The sequence below is a fragment of the Augochlora pura genome, chromosome 7, assembly GCF_028453695.1.
Source record: "Augochlora pura isolate Apur16 chromosome 7, APUR_v2.2.1, whole genome shotgun sequence".
In the NCBI taxonomy this organism is placed as follows: Eukaryota; Metazoa; Arthropoda; class Insecta; order Hymenoptera; family Halictidae; genus Augochlora; species Augochlora pura.
This window is the reverse complement of record NC_135778.1, coordinates 29,157,876-29,180,133: the sequence shown is the minus strand read 5'-3', so window position 1 is coordinate 29,180,133 and position 22,258 is coordinate 29,157,876. Positions and strand designations below refer to the sequence as shown.

Below are 22,258 nucleotides of genomic sequence, written 5' to 3'. Positions count from 1 at the left end.
CCCCCCCCCCCCCCCCCCCCCCCCCCCCCGTGCCGCGCCGTCCGCGATAAAAGGTTCAAACTTGTTACAACATATTTTTTCTTCGGCCGTGCTATCGGACGCGCGCAGCGGCTTCCATCGTCGGGTTCGAAACGCATCAAAGGCATTTCTCGGCTCCCGGGCCGGCTCTGCCTTTTGTTTACTACGAGCGACGGCGTAGAAAAAAAATTTGACGAACTTCGAACAGACAGTTTCAACAATGCGCGAACTTCGGGAATTGATTCCGCCGCCCCCCCCCCCCCCCCCCCCCCGCGGCCACCTCCGGGCGTCTCTTCTGCCGCTGAAGAAACACGCGGAAACAGCGCGAAGTCGTGGACTTTCGAAGTTCGATATTTTTCCGAGGACAATATTCTCCGATAAAACGGGGAAGAAAGCTGGTTCTGTTCGCTCGGAACGGTGTTCCAGACCTTGGGTGGGTCACTATCGACCCCGTATAAATTTTCAAAAGCTTATAGAACCACGATAAACGAGAGAATTTTGCAAGGAAATGCAACGCGTCGCGGTAATTCGACAAAGCGGATACTCGTTTTATTTCGATTTCGCTGCCGGAAAACGCGAATGGCTGATGATCAAGCGTGGCAAAATGGTGATGATAAGGGGAGGGGGGGTGGCGCGGGGCGGGTGGGTGTACCGATAATTATTACACGACTCCGCGAAGCAGTTATTGTCCCAATTCAGGGGTCGCTTTGCGGATAATAGCTGTGCTCGAGAGGTCATGTGAGCTTGACGTTCCAGCATGTCAACAACAACTATGCATCATGGGATGTCTGCCGCACGTAAACGCTTGTTCCCCCACCACCCCGACGTTGGCAACCCTCTTTTCACCTATGCCAGTCTCGCTCGCGCGTACGTCTGCTTAGGCTCGCGATTTTCAGTTTTCGACCAGATCATCCCGGGGAACCGAAACGAAAACCACACCTCGATTCCGTGCATCGATAAAATCGAATAAAAACCGGGAAAGAAAATTGAAAAATCGGAAAACCATCCGACAGCGTCCAGTGCAGAGATTTCAAGCTTCGAAACCAGCCCAATTACATCGCCGTACATTTCGATTACTCGAAGTTACAGCGGGTTCGATTCCCTAAGGACACGTAAGCTTGCGCAACTTCCAAGAGAAGCTGCGTCTTCTATAATCCGCTGGCTGCTGGAAGTCGCGTCCAGGAGAGAATAACAGCGCGGGGGGGGGGGGATATTGAAAGTAAAAGATCCGCTCTTCAAAACGAGCCTAAGTGGAGCATCGTGCGAGATTTCTTCGCGAAGTTGCGACGCTTTAAAGATAATCAATATTCCCCTAGGATTCAGCCGCCACTGTCAGCAGTAAAATACATTTTACAATACTCTAATAATATTTTGCGATTCTATTAAAAATTCGTGTCCGCTCCATATGTGCAATAAATAATTCTGAAATGTTTGTATGTTCTGTGTTGACGCTGTATTTTATTATTTTTTATGTCTTGTTAATATGAACGCACAATTTCGTTGTGATCGGTGGGACGATTGCGATCGAATGAAATAATTCAACGATTCGGCTCTAACGGGTGACAAATTGGAATCGCAAAGACTCTGTCTTGTTTTATAACGTCCGCGGGATCGATGGCGGCCAATTCTCGCGGAGTACATCATTCCCGGCAAGCGTACAAATCGTGTAATACGACCGTTTTCCAATCAGTAAGCCCGCTCATTGACGGTCTAATTAAACCTATTCCCTATCCGCCAACATTCCCGGCATTCCGCGTGTAATCGGTTTAATCACTTACGTGCTGCCGCTATATAGGCTGCTTAATTCGAGGCGAATCCTTCGAGTCCGGTGTAACCGTCCAAAACGATTTAAATTTCCCGCGGTTATTTATATGCCCCTCGCCCCACCCCCATGAATATGCAGCCACCGCAGTGGTTATTTAAGCAGTCCGAAACATTAATTTGTCGGGGACGGATAGCGCGTATTAGTCACTTTCCTTATTTGCAGCCTCCTTCGTTGAACCTGCAACAGAACTTTTCGAATTTAAATTCTGCCACCAGCTTCAGCCCCTTTAAAAACGAGTAACTTAATCCGGCACTGCGATATATTTTGCAAAAATTACGTTGCATTTCATTAATATCTGCGAGAACAACGAATATTTATTATATTTCAGTATATTCATAAAGAGTCGCTGTGGTTTTGTCAATATTTTACTAAATTCAGTAATTAAATATATTCCATTGAAATTAATAGTCAATTGTTACACATGTACTACATTCAAATTTCTAATGAAAAATGATTTACGTTATTTCTATTCTCTAGTAATATGTATCTCCAGGCTCGTGTAAATTTTTGTAACGATAAATAAAGCATTGCAAATATTATTTTATCCAGTTTGTTATTACCATTATATATTTATGCACCAGATATGTTGATTGCACATTTTTAAAATACATATCTAATATTTATTTTCCATGTATTTAATAATATGTATTTTGCATCGTATTTTACAGTGATACAATTAATTCCTAATTCAACATAATTTGTTTAATCCGTATTTATAATACGGGATAGTGTAAAAAATTTTACTGCGCATTAACGTCGTGTGTATGTTTAATATTGCGTCTTTGTGTTTGTGTCATTGTTTATAAGATCTGCTATCAAAAGCTTGGGAAACCGGAAATAAAGGGACGATGACACACCTTCTCAGAAATGTGTGCGTCAGATAGCACGTTATCAGTGTACTGATAACAAGCACAGTAGTTCTGATGTGACAGTTAGCATCTTCATATGCCAATGATTGAAAATCAGTTCGTGTTGTTTTATATTGTTCTGCTGTCATGGGCAATTCGTGGTCCCACAAAGGTATAATTAACGAGGAATTACTTTCTACCTACACGCAATTGACATTCTTGAAGAGGAAACAAATAATACGGTGAGCAATATTCATAACTATTGCATTTTACATTTGCTGCTTTATATTTACGATAATGTACGTAGAATATTTTCTAAATAAACATAGAATATTTGTAAAAGAAATATAGCACATTTGTGAAATGAACGTGGAATATTCGTAAAACAAATGTAACTGTTTGCTCAATAATTTCAATATTCAGTTGAACAATTGTTTATTAACATTGTAGCATTATCTATCTCCTGGACAATGTGGATCCCGGAAAGCTGCGTGAAAATTTGCAGCATCGCTTCACTACGGAACAAATAGACATTATACTACCACAGATTCAAGTAAATACAATAATACCGATTTATAAAATTATTTAAATAATTCGATCGAGTCTAAATTAGCAATAATGGAATAAAATTATGAGAATTGAAATTTTATTCGAAATAGAGACGAATAAAACATGTTTTAGCGTTTAATTTTGCTATATAAATTAATTTTAGTGCAGTCCATTTCGAGATTCGATATATCGAGTGTTTTCCTCGCAAGGGGACAATCATTTAAGCCTCGAGGACGTGTTGGATTTATACTCAACTTTCTCCGGAGAATGTCCCGACGAAGTTCGAGCCACCTGGGCATATTACATTTTCGGTAATTTATGATTTGTAAATTGTTTTTTATCTAAAAAAAAAAACTGTCGCTAAACAGTCGCAGAAATATCGTATCGCTCCCTGTAAATATTTTTCTAAAATTATTCCTTGCATCTGCGAGTACTTTCGAAGCGTTTAATTAATTAATTCGTAGATTTGGATGGTGACAAAACCATCTCTGCCAATGACTTGATCGAGGTTATCAAGAAACTGTCAGGGAAGGAGACCGAAGACTCGAGGATCATTGAGCATGAGCACGCGGAGCACATTGCAAAATTAGTGAGTGTTTGTTCGTGATTGTTGAACACTGTTTATCAAACTTATCGAGAAATTATTTATCAAAAGAATAAATACTGCAACGATTGAAAAAGCTAGTTACTTTAATTGTTGAAGAAGTAGTTACTAAAGTTACTAAAATAACACTTAATAAAATTATTGAAACAATCATCGGTGATGTTACTGAAAATATAATCGTTGCAATTATTGACAAAATAGTTACTACGATTACTCAAAGTATACTTAATAAAATCATTGATAAAATAACCAATGCAATTATTGAAAATACAAGTACTGTAATTAATGAAAAAAATAATCAGAGAAACGATTGAAAATATAACTACAGGAATTTAGCGATGAGCAGTATTTATTCGAATCATCGAAAGTATCGTATTAATGGACGATTAATTCGATCGCTTTGTGAAAATAACAAAAATCGAGAGGAAACATTTTATCGCGAAATGTTTTATAAATTGGAACGTGTATTTCATAAAACACGTGTAATAAAATATGTTTCTATACGAACGATGCTTTTATGAACGTTCGCAATATATGTCACACGAGTCTGAGATTTCGCGGAATTTCCTGATTAGGTGCTTAAAGAAATGGTCTTCAATCGGACTGCAACAATTTCGCACGAAGAATTCACACACTACGTCGCCAGGATTCCAGAACTCTTCTCCGGGTTTCATTTCAGAATTTAATTACAACGAGGACTGTACAATTCCGCGAGCTCCGAGCCATGACCGTTGCGAAATAATTTGTGGAATATTAAATCTGTTTGCCGGCCTAATAACGTACGTTTTATTTCGTGCAACAATTAATGGATCATCGTTTGTAAGCGACGCAACCGCGTTCGTTGTAAATGCCGGTAAGGAATAGATTTGGTATGTAAGGGGTGTGTCGCTTTCTCTGGTACGTGAGAGGCATTGTTGGGGGGATCTTGTATTCGATATAGTTCGTCGGATATTTAGAAAAATAAGACGTTGTTGTTCCCGGGGCGCATTGGTACTTGTACTGATCAGCTTTGAAGTACTGCAAGGGATGACGGGAGCCTGTGTGGTCCTTGTACTGATTCCGATGAACTTGGACACCCTGCGAATTATATTTAATGTCATTTAAACTGTTAATTTCTTATTTGTAAGAATTGAATCCCTCCCAATTTAATTTATAAGAATATAATCACTCTCAATATCATTTGTAAGAATTTAATCACCCTCGATGTAATTTATAAAAATTTAATGATAGCTGTAAAATGAATTTTCGACTTGTAAAATATTTCTAGGAACAATTACCTTGAATAAATCATCGACTTCCTTCATTCGTGCAACGTCTATCGTTGAGATATCATTTTTAGGAATTTTTAAATCACGGCTGATCTGCGAGTATGCCTTAATTCCGCTGATTCCACCCTTAGATTTCTCTCCTTCACCTTGCACTCCCCATTTGTAACCTGACATCTTGGATAAATTGATATGTTACAACAAAAAGCGCACGTTCGTTTAAAATTTAAATAAAATGTACAGTAATTGTAATCGAATTAATTCTGTATTAATTAATTTTATTAATAAGTGTTCCGCAGTTTTTTAATTAATAAAAATGTCATACCGTTGATTTTGGCGGGGTGTCGTATTTGAATTTTTGGAAATAGTTATAACTCCCCCCATCGTACGTAGTGGAAACGGTAAGCTGCATATTTTCAATTACTTCGAATTTTAAATCGCAATTGAATACTTCGCGTTTCTACTTGTTTATTTTTAATTTAATTCTTTAATCGCAAGGTTATACGCCGCGTCGAATTTTGTTATAAACACGCGAAACAAATGAATCGTTATTTAATGCGTTGTATAGAAATATAACATTATTCTCGCGTGAACACGAGGAAAATTAAATTAACAATCAGGGTATACAGCGATCGATTTATTAAACAAGCTTGTCCTGATAATCGGCGAATTAAGCTTATGAAAATAAAATGCGTTTGTATTTCGAGTTTTAATGCAAATCATACAGTTTTTACCATAACTATACATATAAAATGGAAGCTCAGATCTCCAACAACGTCCCTACGATATTCTTTTCAACATTCCTATCAGAATTTCGGAGCAAATGATACGTGCCGGATTCTCCATAAAATGCTATGTATAATTCGGCACGAATTTAATGCAGCGGCAAAACGCACAAACTGTTAGCCAAAATTACCGACGACAGGGTTCATCATTTAAACACCGGTGGCGCCACCAGTTTACGTAGCATCTTTAACGTTGCGCCACCGGTGTCTAAATGATAAACCCTGTTGTCCGTAATTTTGGCTAACATTTTGGCGTTTTGCCACTGCATTAAATTGGCGCTATTTGGCTGTTTAGGATCAGCAGAAAATTCGTGCCGAATAATGCATAGCATCTTATGGGGAATCCGGCACGCATCATTTACTCCGAAATTCAATATCAGTACATAATACAGAAAAATATTTATAACTAATTAAATAAGATAGGAATGTTGAAAAGAATATCGTAGGGACGTTGTTGAAGATCTATTCTAGGGTTCTTAATCATTATAACGATTCGATCGCAATTGACAACTTCGAATTTTTAAAATATATTCGCGTAAGAATTTTTGAACGTATTTAAATCGGAGCCACGAGAATACTTTTCGATAAAAATACTTTTAGAATATCCAGCCGTAGTTACAAAGTATTTTATCTCTTTCGTTAAAGAGTATTTTATAATTCGCAAGCAATAAATAAGTCTTGTAATGTATGCAACATTGTTAATTTTAATTATTAAAAGTTATGTTTCATTTCTGTCGAAACTCGAATACTTCGTTTTATTTTTGTTAGCAGATTTCGTCAATTTTGATTTTGTTAATTATACTTCGTCGATTCCATGGATGAATTCTAACATGTCCCTTCAAAGAAAGCTTCGGAGAAGCTCTCTTTCTTTTTGCTTTTCTTGCGCGAGTCGTCCTTGCGGATGATGTCGTGGAACGATTTATCGACGCACGTTTTAAACCTGTCGACCGCGCTGTTGCAGCTGTAACTCTCTTCTTTGTTCTCTTTTAAGCAGTTCGTTACCTTCAAAACACATTGCAATCTTTAATTAATGATATTTATTCTTTCAGTGACAAGTATTTTATATTTGATCCTAGTAAAATTTCATTCCTTTTCATCGAATCATTCGATCATTTCAAACAATCTCGATAGCTTAAAATTGTTTACCGCACAAAATTATTATCAAATCTGGAATCTAATGTCTTTTAAGTAAATATATTCTTACCATATCCGACTGATTGGTGCAGGCTCGTTCAGCCTTCGAAAAATACTTGCGATTCAGATTCTGAAGGAGTTTGTCTACGTTGCTCTCGGTCAAACCATTCTTTTCCGAATGTTCGTTATCCATCAATGCCAATCTGCGGATCCACTCATCCTCGGTCTTTTCAAAGTCCTCCGGTTCCTGCGCCTGCCCCTTGTCTTCAACAAATCACTCTCTTGCCGATCAAATGATTAATTAACAACTAAAACAGTTATCGTTACCGTTCGTTAAAGTCTGAACGACGGATCGGCTGACTTGCACCACATTTCTCATTTTCAACGGATGTTCAAATGATTTCATATCAACTTTTACGGATCTATCATTTCTGGCACCCATAATTTCTCTCGCTCGACATTCCCAATAATTAAATAATAATTACCGACCTCATTTGTGCTCGTTTCGCGAAATAATTGTACATCAGAACTTCGACATTTTTCAAGAAAAATCGCGCGTAACCGGTGACTGTTTTCACGATAATCCACGAAGTTCGTCCGAGAAACACCGTAGGGAAAAATTGAATTCAATTGTTTATATTATCGAGTATACGGGACAATTTAAAAAATCCTCGATATACAAAGTATCGAAGAAATGATTTAAGATTACTTTACGGATCTGAATATTTATTCATCACTATTGCTGAATGCGAACGCAGAGGTACAGAAGATCAATTATTAAATTGTTTGGATCACTGTCGTCGCTAATTTAAAGAATCGAATTATTCCTTCTGCCTTTTCTTCTCAGCCTCTTCCTTGGCCCTCTCCAAGGTCCTCTTCACGACCGCGTTCCAGGTTTCCATATCGTTCGCCTTGTACCAATCTGTGACTTTGTTGAAGAACTCCACCTGCTTCGGTGTGCACTTCCTGCAGTTCGTCGTGAACGCCTCCGGCAAACGTTCTGCAATTATTTTTTTAAGTTATCTCGATGAATTCTTCTCCTCAATTATCCTCGAGTTTATTTATCCTTAATTATCTTCGAGTTTATTTATCCTTAATTATCCTCGAGTTTATTTATCCTCGGTTATCCTCGAGTTAATTTATCCTTAATTATTCTCCTTAATTATGCTCTATTATTTTTCTTAGGTACTAAGGACGCTCACCTTTTAAGTACAGCGATTCCGGCGTGTTACACGGCGAAATGTCCATGTAGCAATTCTCGTATTGTTTCCTCAGTTTCTCGTTCGCCAGGATCTCGTCGACGTTAATGTAATCGTACTTGGAGCTGTACATCTCCTCACTCCCGTCTTCTTCCGCGAACGACGACACCAACATCGCCGACATTGCGATCGTCAGGAATATCAAATTGAATTGACGACGCATCTTGCCTAAAGAAAATAATTTTTTCTATTATTGTATGATCGAACATGCATTGGGTTGCAATGACGTACATGTTAGACTGATGTAATGGTGCGATAAGAAAATAATGAAATGGTAAAGTGGTGAAATGTTGAAATATAAGTGGTTAAAAAATGGACAAACGTATAAATGTAATATAAACATATAAATGATAAAATTTATTTAGATAATACAGGAAAAGTGTTTACCGAATTTCGATTCTCGCGACAAGACTGTGATCTAGGTGAAGTAAAAAGCGACGGATCAAAATCAGGATCGTTACTATAGATCCCCGCTGAAGATCTCCTTGTATTTATAGTTGATGGCGTTCCTCAAACGATATCGATAAATTCATCGAAGCGATTAGAACTAATTGCCGGTTAAACATGGCAAAATCTTCCTTATAATTAGCATTTTACGATGTTGCAAGAAAAAGTTCATTGCGGTGAATCGATCGGCAAAAAATTTTACAAGATTGTGATTATTACTCAGCAGCTTTAAAATAAAAAGAACATATGTATGTCATTTGCAATACACCTGTTCGAATCACGGTAAATAAGAGAAGACGTAACTGGTAATGATGCGTTGCCGAGAAAGAAAAAGCAATGTAGAACGCTTATTTTAGCGTCAATGAAAGATATGTAGTTAAATGTATTACAGGAATTATTTTCGAAGCAATTATTAATACTTTTTATTAATTCTTAAATGTCATTTCGTAATCGTACATCATTTTTCATAGTTATAATATTGTATATTACATTACAATAACGTTCCTCGCTTTAAACATTTAATACAGTGTATAATTAACAACAAAACGGTACAGTTAAGTATTAACTTGATTCGAACGCACGTATATGTCAAACGATACTTTACATTTGCTCGAAGTTAACATTTTTAATAGACGAATATTTAAATTAGTTTTATTTAATTCGTAGGACATTCTCAATATTTGATCGGGTATGTAAAACAGTGGGGAACAAAATGTTACCGTAAATTAATCGTTTATAAGTACGCTAAGTACATTCCTCAAAATACGTAAAACAGATAGCGGTCTAATCGTAACTCGTGCATAGAAACTTTGAACGAAGTTGCGTATGACAAGTTAAGTATAAAAGCAATGTAGATTCATTTACAATTACCGAGATTTATGATTCCCTACAGTGACTCGTATTCCATGAACTGTACAAAGGATGCGTACTAAGTAGGAAGGAGTAAAAATGCAAATTCTTCTTCTAACAATAATCATTTGTACTATCCAACAGCAATTTTGCGTTACACTGAACGCAAAATTGTAATTGTATAGTATCGTTAATAAATAGTAAAACGTCTTTCATCATCGAGATCATTAGCTAAGTAAATCCATAATATCCTGTGTCGGCAAGTTCTCGATCTTCTGATTCGAATCAGCATTGAAATTGGAATTGAACTCTAATTGATTGGTTCCTAAGCTCCCTCGATTGATGGAGTAATTAATAGTGTTCTGCGGAATAGTCGAATTCCACGCCATTTGATTCGAGACCCAACTAGTTGTGTTCATATTCAAATTCGCATTCATTCCCTGCGGACTGAACGGCTGGTGCGAATTCATATTCGAGGACATGCTGGTATAATCAGGCTTTGGACTTGATATTGAGCGATTCAATTGATCCAGATTAGACTGTAATAAGGTAGCCGTTAGGTCCTTGACCTGAGGCTTCTTCGGCGGTGGTTGAATAGCTTTTGGAGTCAAGAGAGGTTGAGACTGTAGCCTCTGGTGCACTTCCTGTTGCTGAATCAACCTGCAAAATATTAAAAATGATATTAAAATCGCATTTCGCAGCACTCATCGATCAGCGGAACCATTCTCCTTGCTCACCGGAATTTGTCTTCCATTGTCAAACCGTTCTCCATTTGCAGCGACTGCAAATTCGCGTTGGAGTTTGAAGGCCGAACTGGAGGAGTCACGTTGACAGTATCGCTGCTGGTGTTGATGCTTTTGTACATGTTGGAAGTCTGCGAGAGCTCCTGGTCCAGCTTCTGAGTCTCGCGACGCATCGCATCCAACTTGTTCAAAGCCTCTTTGTGCTCCGATGTCACACGATTGATCATCTCTACTACGAGACTCGAGAGGATCTCATACTGTGAAGTACTGAAGTTCTGCTCAATGCATAGTGGCAATAAAAATGGTAGAATCTTTGTTGCAAGTATCTCCTTGCTTGCGCCCAGTTTACTGTGGTTCAACAGTATTCTATAGATTCCTGAAACATGCAAAAATCTGTAAACTCTATTCTCGGTGTCAGATTAATAAGCAGCGTACCTATGATGGCCATAAGGATAGCCGGTTCTCCGCTGTGTGGAATCTCCTGCAGGAAAGGCAACACTTGATCAAGGACCAGCCATCGATCAAAATTAGGCAACATTCTCGCGAGACAGAGCAAACAGTTGACCTTGACGCCGAGACTTTTACTATTGCTGCCCTTGCTATGCAAGCAGATCTTCTTCATTCGAGGCAGAATTGCGTTTTTAATTACAGGGCCTTCGATCATAGTTACAATGTTAGGCAGAGCCGACAAACACAGTTCTTGCAGCTGTTCCCATTCGGATTCGAGAGCGCGCAGTAGCATAGGAACTATATCGGATTTAATCACCTCGGTAGTGCATAGTCTCAAGAGTAAGTCAACATGTTGCATCAACACCAAGCTAATCTGCGGTGGATCGTCCAGAGTCAATACCGGCTTCATGTTCGGTAGAATGTATTCTCGAAACTCTTCTACAGAACTGGTCTCCATCGCGTACAGTATGCTCGGTAAAATAAACGGGATCATCGGCGGATTGATTAGCTCTTTGTACAACGCTGGTAGCACCCTGTGCAGTATAACTCTATGCGGTAGCTGTTTCAGAAGCTGTGGTAGTCCTTTATAGAATTGCGATTTCTGCAGATTGTCCCACTGAAATATCTTATCCAAGTAGTTCAGTGTCTTCACTTCTATGTCCGTAAAGTATTCGATTTTTACGAACTGGTGAGCGTCCGGTCTCAGCTCGGGATTATGATTCAGCATCAGTTTCACTGTGTCCCGGATAGCTTCCGGAATCGGCAAGAGTTTAGAGCTCACGGTTGAACCGGTGAAGTTGCCTAAGAATTTCTTGCATTTCATTAGATCATTGTTGCAATCATGAAGAGGCATGTTCGTCGGAGAATGTAGAACATACACCAGCATTCCCAAGGAGAAGATGTCGCTGGCAGTGCTGACGCTGCTCGCGAGGATGCATTCTGGAGCTTGATAGTTTAAATTTGGCTGTGCTATTGCTGAAAAGGACATGTCATACTCCACGTACGACCATAGAGGGTCTTTTCCCTCCAAGCTTTGGTTTAAGGCACAGAAATCAAATCCGAAAATCTTCCAGGCCCCGTAGCTGTTGATAACAATAGACTCTGGACATAAGTTTCTATGCAATAGCTTCACATCTCCATGTAGAAAAGCTAGACCCTCCCCTAGTTGCAAAAGACCGTACTTTATTTCGATATCGTGCAATTTAAAGTCTTTAAGCGCTGCTGGCAATGGCTGTGGCAAATTGTAATGATTCCCCAAGACATTAGCCAAGCTGGCTAATACCGGTTCAGTTGCAAATGCCAGACTGTCCCTAGACTCTTCCAAAGGATGCTGTACTATCAATATCTGCGGATGGCGCAGTTTAGTTAATTGTGTAATGCCTCTCTTCAGAGTCTCCAAAATAGCTTCTTTGTCATTCTTTGAAAACCTCTCAAGGATTCGCTTCTCGAATACAAAAATTGCTGCCTCCTGCTTTGTGGACTTTTTGTAGCCATTGTAGACCTTCCACAGTAGAGACGGACCAGCACTGCCGATCTGTGCAGTGATCTCGAACTCTCTAGTGACTGGATTTCCTGGCAGGACACTTGAAAGTTGAGACAAACCGTATGCTGTGTTCTGTACAGTGTTGGAGATCGTGTTGCTGACAGTATTGCGCAATTTCGTTAACACGTCCATGTTTACTTCTTCTAAAACCTGTATTCCGTACACCTGCAATAAAGTTTGATCAGCAAGCGATAATTACGAAATAGTCAGATCTGTCACTGTCATCTTGTAACTCACCAATACGACGTTGTATAATTAACAAACGCGGGCAATTAGATCAGTCATAGTTCCTTTCTTGCATCTAAAACAGTGTTATCAAATTAAACAACAATCATAGCGTTTTAGGACGTTTAATTCGCTTAGTGGATACGTACTGTATACGATATCATGCCTTGCCATAAGAATAGACGAATTTATGGTTAACGCAAACAGAATCGGGCAATGATTTTATTGTAACTGCTCCAAATGAAGTTTTATCAGAGATACCGCACCCTCAGATTGTATAAAACACTTAAATTTTGATACACTATGATTCAGTATCGCTTACCACTTTATCACGTTACATTGGCAGTTGCTTTACTTCGATCATGGCACCTGCCAACCTAACAATACAAACGTTTCGTTGTTTTTCCTGAAAACATAATTTATAAGAATAATTCTGCAATTATTAACCTCGTTTATACCATGTGATACAATAATTCGTTGTACATATTGCCTACAAATACGTTTTATATGACATTTTTGATTTATATTTGAGTGTCAGACTTGACGTAAATAAAAGTCATGTGATTGCTGCGGAGAGCGGCGGGAAATTTGAAAATGACGTATCAAAGTCAAATGAAAAAGAACAATATTTAAAAATACATTAATTTCATTAAATCATTCACATACGTTTTTCACATATATTTTTCTATATTTCATGCATACATTTTCCTACGTTGTGTGTATTATCATATTTTAATTGTTTGGTACATTTTATAAATTTTATACGATTGACAATAGTTATATTTTTATACTGTCAATATCACATATTCTTTAAATTGACGATTAAGAGCTTGTACATCAACATAAACGTTTTGTGCAATTTTGCTTGTAGAAAAGTTATAAAATTTGGTTGCACAAAAATCATAAAATGCTCGCAGGAACAATAGTTTCTGCAAACGCGTCCAATTACAGGCGAGCCAAAAAAACTGACTAATGCACTTCAGACAATTGCGGCACCCTAACGTGAAAAATAATGACCCTTCAGCTGAAAACAAAAAGACCCTGAAGAGTAGGGGTTTCAGAGGGTGGAGAGGACAGAAGGCGAGAGAGGGAGAGAAAAAGTGGAGGAACAGACTGCAGGTCGATATAATCCCTCCATTGATTGAAGTCGATGTTCTGTCAGAATTCTCTACCCCAAAGAACTACCCCCATAGTGGGGCGCATGAGGGAGGGGACACTGGACGTCGACCCCGATGGTGTTAGTTGCCTTATGAAGCTCGCGTCGCTGGTATTACCGCTACCGCGTTCGAATTTCTCTTATTTTTCTCGCGTTAAATGCCGTGCTCGTAGTTTTTGCCATTGCTAATTAGAATTCACCGTGTCATGCCTCGGAAACACAGGTGCCAATATTTCTCGTGATAATTAACACGACCCGCCGGCGATTAGGTCTCGCACCGCGCCATCGATTTTTGCAATGTTCGCCATTTAACAGCAGCCGGTCCCAAATATTATGCTCGAGGACTTTAAATAGTTTTTTAAATAACTCTTTGTGTTATTTATTGTAGGATAACTTTTTGAAAGAGTGGCTAAAATTATCAGGTGTTTTTTTATTTATTTATTTTGCTGCTTTTATTCTGAGCGGTTTTTTGAAATTGAAGTTGGCCATTTTGTTTATCCACAAATAAAATATACCGAATGTTTACAGTATTCAGGACTTTTTTAATAGAATTTCTTTAAGCAAAGTTAGAAATTTGTATTTGTGAATTCTTATTTAGTTAATCGTAGACATTTATGCAACTTGGTTTACTTCGAACACATAAATTGTTTTTTAATTTTCTGATACAGTAAACAATTCTGTAATCATTTTTTTCGATGTTAATTTGGTGTCGCAACTTGGAATAAAATTTGAAAAATTGTTTCCCCAGTGGTGTGTGAAAATAAGGAAGGATGAAAATGAAGAAATATCGAAGGGACTGCGAGTGAAATTCGCGCCGGTCATCGGAAGGATATTGATTCCTGTAAATTACCACGGCACATTTATGTTTTCTCCTCGTCCAGCTCGGAAAATTTCGTCTCGGCAAACATGCTCACAGCGAACGAATAAGGTTCCCGAATTTCTCATTGTTGCAACACCTGTTTAACAATTCGTGTGATTGAAAATATGTAAACAATTTTGTGTCGTACAGCTCGGAAACGAAGTCTAGGATTTTCATACGGATGACGACCTGGATATGAATTTGAAATCCAAATGGCTCTTCTTTGGAATACTAAATACCATCCTCCTTGAATATGGTAAAATCATTACGAATCCTATATTTTGTTAAAGACAAATTAATTATCATTAATTCTATAGAGCATAAAAAATCGAATCGATTTCGTATTCTTTATTTATTGTTCTTAATTGCTTTGATGTATCTGAAACAGTTTTCTAAAGCAATCTGTATCTGAAACAGTTTTGTTAAATAAATACTTTATAACACCTAATAATCCGTAAATATGGAAATTAATTAAGTGAGAGATTCAGGTGCCACGAAATCAACAATGGTAGAAGCAGAAGAGTTCGGTGCTTTGGAAATTAATTCGCCATCTTCGCACCTTGCTTTTTCGGGAGATCTTACGGTGTTTATTGTAAAGAATGAAATGTTAGGAGACGCTGAAGATAGTGAGAAGTTAGACAGTGATTCTAACGAATCGCCTGTGTTACGGTGAGAGCCAACATTTTTTAGCGAAATTAATTTTTAATATTACAGTATGTATAAAATTCATTTGAAATATTTTAATATGTCAAATTTATTTGAAAGCTGATATTGGATAAAACAATGGAGCAAAATTGTTTTGAATTATGAACTGTTTCTGTTGTTTTTAGAATACTGTACCTCTTTGACGACATATCAGAATTGGTTGGAGAGATTCAATTAGAAAAGTTGCCTTCAGAAAACGAAACCATCTCAATTGTGATACCCTGCGGGTACTTTACACGCGGCGGTATCTACGCTCTGCGATTAGAGTACAAATACAAAAATTCAACAGTGCCTGTTACTTCCTTTTATCAGGTTCGAAAACATTTTTAAACCATAGCCGGTTCAAATATCTATAAACTGGGCTGGTCCAAATTTAAATACTTATAAATTTTAATATTCGTTTTCAATTTCTTAATAAATTCAATTCGAGAAATGACCATGCTCGTTTAACTCGCGAGAAATAATAATGATTTTTCAATTCGCAGACGACGAAAAACGTGGATGTGAAGTGGCCGACGCCGAACATTTTTTTAGATTCCCATGAGATTGATACTTATCCAAATAAACGTGTCATGACCACTGTAAGATACAACGACGCGAGTTGTGGTCCGTCGGAGAATGTTCCTGTAGCTGTCTACATTTTACAATTAATTTATTGCGGCGCCAGCGTGTCTGCCTGTTATTTGCATAACAATACCCATACGCAAGTAAATAACGAATTATTACTATATTATACAGTATCATAGTTCTGAAATGATACTAAAAATGAAATAGCTTCAAACTGATGCTACATATAGTATAGTAACACTAAAGAAATGCTAAAAATTGATTTACTGTAGATTTAGCTCTAGATTTAGCTATAGATTAATACATTGTTTTTTTCTATGATTCTATAGGTTTTGTACTACGAAGAAGTGCGAGGATTTGTCCCAGAAAAGACTGTTTTTTTTCGATGCGAATTCTTCGGACTGCCCGGGAACTATGCGGTTCAATTGAAAGCTTCGAGTGCGAACCCTACAGCGCCGAATACTAGCTTGTATTTCAAGGTAACGAAGCTTATTGTCGTACTTTTCCTAGGAACAAGTTTTTTAAACCGTGTATAAATGTTTAAATCCGGAATCCTCCATAAAAAGCATAATTTTCCACTGCTGATGCATTCGAAGTACAATAAAACGTTGAGAAAAAAATTTTGAATCCATTTTGAACTATCATTTGAAAGAGAGAACTTCAAATTTTAAGTTCATAATGGTTTCAGCCCTGTAAAAAATTATTTGAACTATGTACAGGCGTCTGAATCCGAGCTTCTTCAGGAAAAGACCATCTTTCACTTCTGAATGCGTTCAAAGTGCAATGAAACAATAACAAAAAATCGTACGTTAATTTTTTTAATATCGTTAGAAAGATAAAACTTTAAGCTTTAATTCCGCGTTGATTTGAATTGAAAAAAAATTTTTTAGACTTTCTACAGCCTTTTGTATCAAAGGGTTCTATCAACCATCTGTGTCTGTTTAAAATGATGACAGCGCTGATTGATTAATTTTCTAATTACAGGTGAACTGGTCGGAGGAGTTCAAGTTGACGGTTCACGCAAGATCGATATATCCTTGCGAAGGACCCGGCGGTGTCGCCGTTCTATTCGAGTATCCTTCCTGCCGGCTCGAAGGCGATCGCGTTCGTGTTTATGGTCGGTTGAAGGCTGACGTCACTTCCGTTGCTTCACCTTCGAGTCTTCACTACATCACGGAATCCAGATCGATCCCCGGCAAGCACTCGTTGACCTTCGACTGTGACCTCTTCACAGAGAAATACGTCGAGTACTGCTTCATATACGTCAGCCAAGCCATAACTGGCGCCATGATGGACGTGAAGATGTCTTGCATACCTACCTTTCCTTTCCAAGGTAAATTTCACGATTTATAGAGTCCTATAGACTTCTAAACCTCTAAAACAAAAATTTGAAGTTGTTTTCCATTCCATTTTTAGTTTTAGAGATTTCTTTTTAAGAAAAAGTAACTTTTATATTTAGGACGTTTTTATAAATCAACTATGATAATTAGAAGGATGTTCTTTCGTGTAAAATGGTTCTGTAGACTTTTCTGAATAGGGTGATGTAGTTATTACTGAGGATATGTTAATATTCAAACATGTAGAAGGTGACGCTGCCGAATGGGGACCGTGGAGTCCTTGGAGTCCCTGCAGCAGCTCATGCTTCGGTGGGATAAGAAATCGCTATCGTTTTTGCGACACTCCACCGCCTAAGTATGGAGCTAAATTCTGCCAGGTAATTAAGTGATTAATGGATAAGGAAAATTGCTTTGAACAATGAATCTGCTTTGAACAATGAATCTACTTTTAACTTATAGGGAAAGGCAGTGGAGACCAAACTCTGTGGCAGAATATTTTCAGAAGTGCTTAACAAAAGCGAATGGTATAATAATCGACTGGACAGCTCCGACTGCCATGGCGCAGTTCTGGCGGCGACGAAACCGGAAATCGCTGCAGAGATTGGATCTCAATGTCGCTGTGGCTGTCGAATTCGATTAGAAGAGAAACTTTCTAGGAAAATCCTTGGAGCCAATACTCAGTCGTGTCCTGGTCGGTCTTTTTGGCTTTTGCAGGTATATATGGATAAATAATATAATACCTTTTAGAAGATATAATTACTTTTAGAAGATATAGAAATGATGAACGATTTCCTGTTTAGGCGAACGACAACTTCGTGATCGGACTGCACTTAGATCAATTACAGTTCCCTTGTCCAGGACAATACTTCCGTGTTCGTGATGGTAACTCATTGAACGCGGATCTGTTGACCGACGTCGCCTCGGATAAAATTCAATTAACATCGAAAACGTTAATTAGCACCGGGGAAAATTTGTTGCTGGAGTTCTTCAGCGACGAGCTCACTGCTTCCGGTGACGCTTGCATAGGCGGTTTTCTTGCTCACGCGGCCATTCTAGGTAACAAAAATTACGCTCGTTTTTGTCAAAATTCACCAAATTATTAACTACAAATTTAATTAACTAATAAAGTTATGCTGTTGCGGTTGCAGAGAAAAAGTTCTTGAAAAGGAATGGAAGCATAACCGTTGTGCCTTTAGAAACAGACTCAGCGAACGTAGTAAACGAATGGTTCTTCTGGAAGCCAGCACACCTGGTCACCGCTTTGCTTTTGATACTGATGTTCATTGTGTCGATATTCCTGACGCTGCAGTTTGTTATCAAGTACAGAAAGTACCGTATCGCCGAAGACATGGACTCTTTCAGCGACGTATCCGGTATTGATCTGTATAATCAAATACATACGCAGTGTACATTAATTTTTCTGAAACATTTACTCAAATAATATTGTAGAATTAATGCCAGGAAACTCGAAATACCTGTCTACAAGCACCATCATATCAGATGTGATATCAATGATAGAGGCCACTGTGAAGAACTCCCCAAAGGATACATCATGCGAGGCAGATGAACATTATAATAGCACTGAAACACTAACTGGGTAAGACGATTAATACTAAGCAAGATAACCAAAATTAATCTAGAGTACAACACTTAATAAATCTTATTATATTATGAACATAGGTACCAAGATGGTTCCACATTAAGCTCCAGCACGTTAAAGTTGAACAATACTCTGGAGAGCTCGTCGGATAAGACAATAACATCGATCCAATCGAACTGTGATAAATTGTTGTCAGCCTCCAGCATCCTGGTCCTGAAGAAACCGGAAGTGAAGTACGCTTTCCCTGTAAAGTAAGTTTATTAGCCACATGTCCAATCGATAAAAGCGAACCGTATAAAATATCAAATGAAATTGTATTTCACCAAGATTGCGAACAATCGACCTGGACAATTCAGAGGCAAAGCCGTTGAATCCAGTAGCGGAGAAATCACCGAACTTGAACACCAGTCAGAGCAACGAAACGAATTCCACCGAAGAGAAGGTAATTCCTGTAAATAATTATCTTTCATTGTTACATGGCGATGGAGTAAATAATTATGTTTGTCGTACCAGTCGCAATCTTCCCCAGAAAGTCTGCTCTCGAGCCCGTCGACATTGGGAAGTGGAAAAGAGACGAAGGAGAGAAGAAATCGCGAGAAACTTCTGCAAGGACCTGGATCCGAGTTCAGTTTGGCGAATCCCGACTCTGAAATGGAGCTAGATTACTATGATTACAACGTAGCAAATGCCAGCGCTGTTCCCGGGTCCTATCTGGGCATGGACCCGGCTTTTCTCGTGTGGATACCGCCAATCGACGAATTCAAGCTGGACACGGATGAAATCTATTTAGGGTAATTACTCTTAAAGGACGCGTAATAGTTGCAATTCTTCTATATAGTCGCGTAGCACCTGAAATAAACAGCAACTTTCGTTTAAACTGCTTTTCTAAATTCCCGAGTTCCACTCAGGTTTGCGCCTATGGCTTTTCCTAAAATCGCTGTAACTCTTGACTCACGCTAGATTTTGAAAAAGTTTTTAGATAAAAGATGCTCAATATTTGGAAGACTATCTGTGTACATAAAGATATATCTCATGTTTGATTTAAAAAATGCTTAACTAATTTTAATTTGTTCATAGGAGCAAAAGAAATTCTATATTAACAATGGACACTGAAGGTGCGGCGTTGACTCCATCGGAATACAGAAGAATGAAGCTGTCGAACTTCGACGACTATGGAATTGAGTTTCAACAAGGGTGAGCAATGAACACCGAATAGAGTGTAGTGCATTGGCTAGAGAATTTTATCATTTGAAACATTTCATTGAAATTGCTTTGAAGATCCTTGTACATAATCTGTTTTTGCCTCCTAGCATGAAAGTAACTCGATTTCTGTTGATAGCGACCGGTATATACAGACAGGGGAAAATTACTGCAACAATTTTAATTACGTAAACCTAAATCGGGACGATACCTCCGACAATTCGAAAGCAAGAACGTATGAAAAGTTACTTCCTGTTCGAAAGATTCTGCAAGACTCTAATATTAAAGTGAGCATGGAGTCTGTGTCCGGTGTTCTAGACCATAAACCGTATTGCGTTATTCCAAACAGGAGGTGAGCTAACAATTTAAGTAGATCAGTCCAAGGTAGAAGCTTCAGGCTTCAGAATGAGCCCAGGTAGACCCCTATACCATCTTTCTTCACAAAGTTACAATTTTTTGAAACCGATCCTTTGATTTTCTGTAGCTTAGTAATGACTGTCGACGAAACCAATTGTTTAATTACTAATTACTCTATCTTTCCATAGGATACGTTCAGACAAAGGCGAAGAGGTCGCTGAAGAATCCTTAAAGAACCATCCGAATCCTGATGAGTCAATCAAGAAGGAGAAGGTCTCCACGCCGAAGAAGACTTTCCAGACTAAGATCTTAGGGGATGCTGACGATGACGTGACATCACGGAAGTACAAGGAATTGATGGATTGCACGCAGCCGTTGGTGCATAAAAAGGATACTGTCAACATCCCAATGACAGAGCTGTCTGGGAGTCCTTTGACTAACTTCGCGCAGGTCCGGAAGCTCAAGGACGACGCGTCCTTGAACAACGAGAGCCAGCATTATGGCATTGAGACGTTCTGCATAAAGCAGGGCTCGTTTTGCGACCAGAACATTAGGTTCGTCGATGACGACGAGGACGAGTACATCGACTAACGACAAACTTCGAAACGTTTGCTTTCTTATTTGCAAAATTGCAAACATTGTTTTACAAGCGACCCTTTGTTCCAGATTAATTAGATTTGCAAGCGCATACGCATGGTCGCAGACCTGCTCTCGAAAATGTGGAATTAATGATAGAGAACAGAGATTTTTATATATAGGAGATATTTAAATCTAAGCACGGAATTGATTGCAATAAAACTAGACTTACAATTAGATTTCGATAGTACTATTTTAAATGCCCTCGAGATTGCTATATAACGGTTTCAAGTTGAATTGTACATAGATGGAAATCATTATATAATTAGCAAGAAAAATAGTACAAATCACGCGGTACGGTACAATTATTCTTGAAATTCCATTGTTTATTCGTACAAGATATGTGTATAACAATCTCATGGTGTCAGTCGATATTAGGGAGAGGAATCAAATTCTATTCTGTACACGATTTATCTGCCGACTAAATTTTGCACACAATAAAAAACGTGAATTTTTATAATATAAAAATATAAACGTCAGACATTATAGATGATATTTATATGAAATGATGTAACTATTAACATTTCAAAATCTACATTTTTATAGCGACTCATTTCGCGAGAATTTTTAGGAAACGATTTAAATTTTTAAGAAGAAACAACCTTACTCTATGAGAACAGAAACGATCGCTAGCTTTTGATAAACGATGGAAAATTAATTTTAAAAATGCACGATGCACTTTGTATAAATATACATTATATAGTATAACAAGTGTATAATATAAATATTTCAAGGAATTAATGTTATTTATGTAATTACTCGATATTTAATTAATGTAATGCGTTCGATCCTGTACGATGTATAATAATTACTTTGTTACTATATTAATTAATTATCGACCTCGATTACCTTAAGCGATTTCGTTTAATTTATTTTACACAATAATTGTAATTAGATTTTGATATTGGTCTCGTGCTTAACTATATCGCGCTAAAAATTATTATTATAATGATATACGTAGTATGTAAAAGCGTGTACATAGTTCGAATAACGATTGAAAATATCCGCTGTGTTTTATCATACTTCGATATCAAAATTTGTATAATCTAATCAACCGCGTGCAATCAAGAGAATACTTTTTATAAATGTCATTAGTAGGAAACACAATAACACTGGTCGACAAAATAAAAGATTCCTTTTATCACAAGAATCAGTTTAACTTCTTTCTTATCACGAAATTCATGTTGACCAGTGTAATTACATGTTTGACCATATTTTAATTAATCGTGCAATCATTTTATAAGATATATCAACTATTGAACATTCCATGGATCTCGAAATGATAGCCGTTGGAAGG

General features: G+C 37.9%; 6 protein-coding genes across 8 annotated transcripts; 2 read left to right on the top strand and 4 right to left on the bottom strand.

Annotated features, from left to right (window-relative positions):
- Nucleotides 1-2,776: 2,776 nt before the first annotated feature.
- On the top strand, nucleotides 2,777-5,440 carry LOC144472558 (calcium and integrin-binding protein 1). Its single transcript, XM_078185761.1, has 5 exons — nucleotides 2,777-2,933; nucleotides 3,142-3,244; nucleotides 3,404-3,551; nucleotides 3,705-3,829; nucleotides 4,420-5,440. Exons 1-5 carry the CDS (start codon nucleotides 2,839-2,841, stop codon nucleotides 4,528-4,530), a joined length of 582 nt encoding a protein of 193 aa, XP_078041887.1. The 5' UTR covers nucleotides 2,777-2,838; the 3' UTR covers nucleotides 4,531-5,440.
- On the bottom strand, nucleotides 4,552-5,917 carry LOC144472560 (uncharacterized). The gene is made up of 3 exons (XM_078185764.1): nucleotides 5,435-5,917; nucleotides 5,122-5,286; nucleotides 4,552-4,921 (listed from the first exon to the last, which is right to left on the bottom strand). Exons 1-3 carry the CDS (start codon nucleotides 5,519-5,521, stop codon nucleotides 4,655-4,657), a joined length of 519 nt encoding a protein of 172 aa, XP_078041890.1. The 5' UTR covers nucleotides 5,522-5,917; the 3' UTR covers nucleotides 4,552-4,654.
- Nucleotides 5,918-5,924: 7 nt separating this feature from the next.
- LOC144472561 (uncharacterized) lies at nucleotides 5,925-7,588 on the bottom strand. The gene is made up of 3 exons (XM_078185765.1): nucleotides 7,356-7,588; nucleotides 7,099-7,292; nucleotides 5,925-6,896 (listed from the first exon to the last, which is right to left on the bottom strand). The coding sequence occupies exons 1-3, from the start codon at nucleotides 7,468-7,470 to the stop codon at nucleotides 6,720-6,722; spliced, it is 486 nt and encodes a 161-aa protein (XP_078041891.1). The 5' UTR covers nucleotides 7,471-7,588; the 3' UTR covers nucleotides 5,925-6,719.
- Nucleotides 7,589-7,737: 149 nt separating this feature from the next.
- Nucleotides 7,738-8,785, bottom strand: Csp1 (chemosensory protein 1). Its single transcript, XM_078185763.1, has 3 exons — nucleotides 8,675-8,785; nucleotides 8,231-8,455; nucleotides 7,738-8,028 (listed from the first exon to the last, which is right to left on the bottom strand). The coding sequence occupies exons 2-3, from the start codon at nucleotides 8,448-8,450 to the stop codon at nucleotides 7,850-7,852; spliced, it is 399 nt and encodes a 132-aa protein (XP_078041889.1). The 5' UTR covers nucleotides 8,451-8,455; nucleotides 8,675-8,785; the 3' UTR covers nucleotides 7,738-7,849.
- A 346-nt stretch (nucleotides 8,786-9,131) lies between these two features.
- LOC144473113 (SCY1-like protein 2) lies at nucleotides 9,132-13,046 on the bottom strand. The gene is made up of 5 exons (XM_078186709.1): nucleotides 12,694-13,046; nucleotides 12,557-12,620; nucleotides 10,762-12,484; nucleotides 10,321-10,702; nucleotides 9,132-10,243 (listed from the first exon to the last, which is right to left on the bottom strand). Exons 3-5 carry the CDS (start codon nucleotides 12,449-12,451, stop codon nucleotides 9,811-9,813), a joined length of 2,505 nt encoding a protein of 834 aa, XP_078042835.1. The 5' UTR covers nucleotides 12,452-12,484; nucleotides 12,557-12,620; nucleotides 12,694-13,046; the 3' UTR covers nucleotides 9,132-9,810.
- An 802-nt stretch (nucleotides 13,047-13,848) lies between these two features.
- Gogo (thrombospondin-1 like protein golden goal) lies at nucleotides 13,849-22,244 on the top strand. Of its 3 annotated transcripts, none has more exons than XM_078185356.1 (19): nucleotides 13,849-13,923; nucleotides 14,449-14,628; nucleotides 14,710-14,815; nucleotides 15,048-15,228; nucleotides 15,390-15,576; nucleotides 15,750-15,971; nucleotides 16,161-16,310; nucleotides 16,816-17,164; nucleotides 17,418-17,545; nucleotides 17,628-17,882; nucleotides 17,969-18,224; nucleotides 18,317-18,541; nucleotides 18,618-18,765; nucleotides 18,849-19,019; nucleotides 19,096-19,210; nucleotides 19,282-19,559; nucleotides 19,846-19,962; nucleotides 20,108-20,320; nucleotides 20,514-22,244. In XM_078185356.1, the coding sequence occupies exons 3-19, from the start codon at nucleotides 14,755-14,757 to the stop codon at nucleotides 20,914-20,916; spliced, it is 3,459 nt and encodes a 1,152-aa protein (XP_078041482.1). In that variant the 5' UTR covers nucleotides 13,849-13,923; nucleotides 14,449-14,628; nucleotides 14,710-14,754; the 3' UTR covers nucleotides 20,917-22,244. The 3 variants fall into 3 exon arrangements, with proteins under 3 accessions (XP_078041482.1, XP_078041481.1, XP_078041483.1); XM_078185355.1 differs by having other exon boundaries at nucleotides 17,415-17,545; XM_078185357.1 differs by lacking the exon at nucleotides 20,108-20,320 and having other exon boundaries at nucleotides 17,415-17,545.
- The last annotated feature ends 14 nt before the right edge of the window (nucleotides 22,245-22,258 follow it).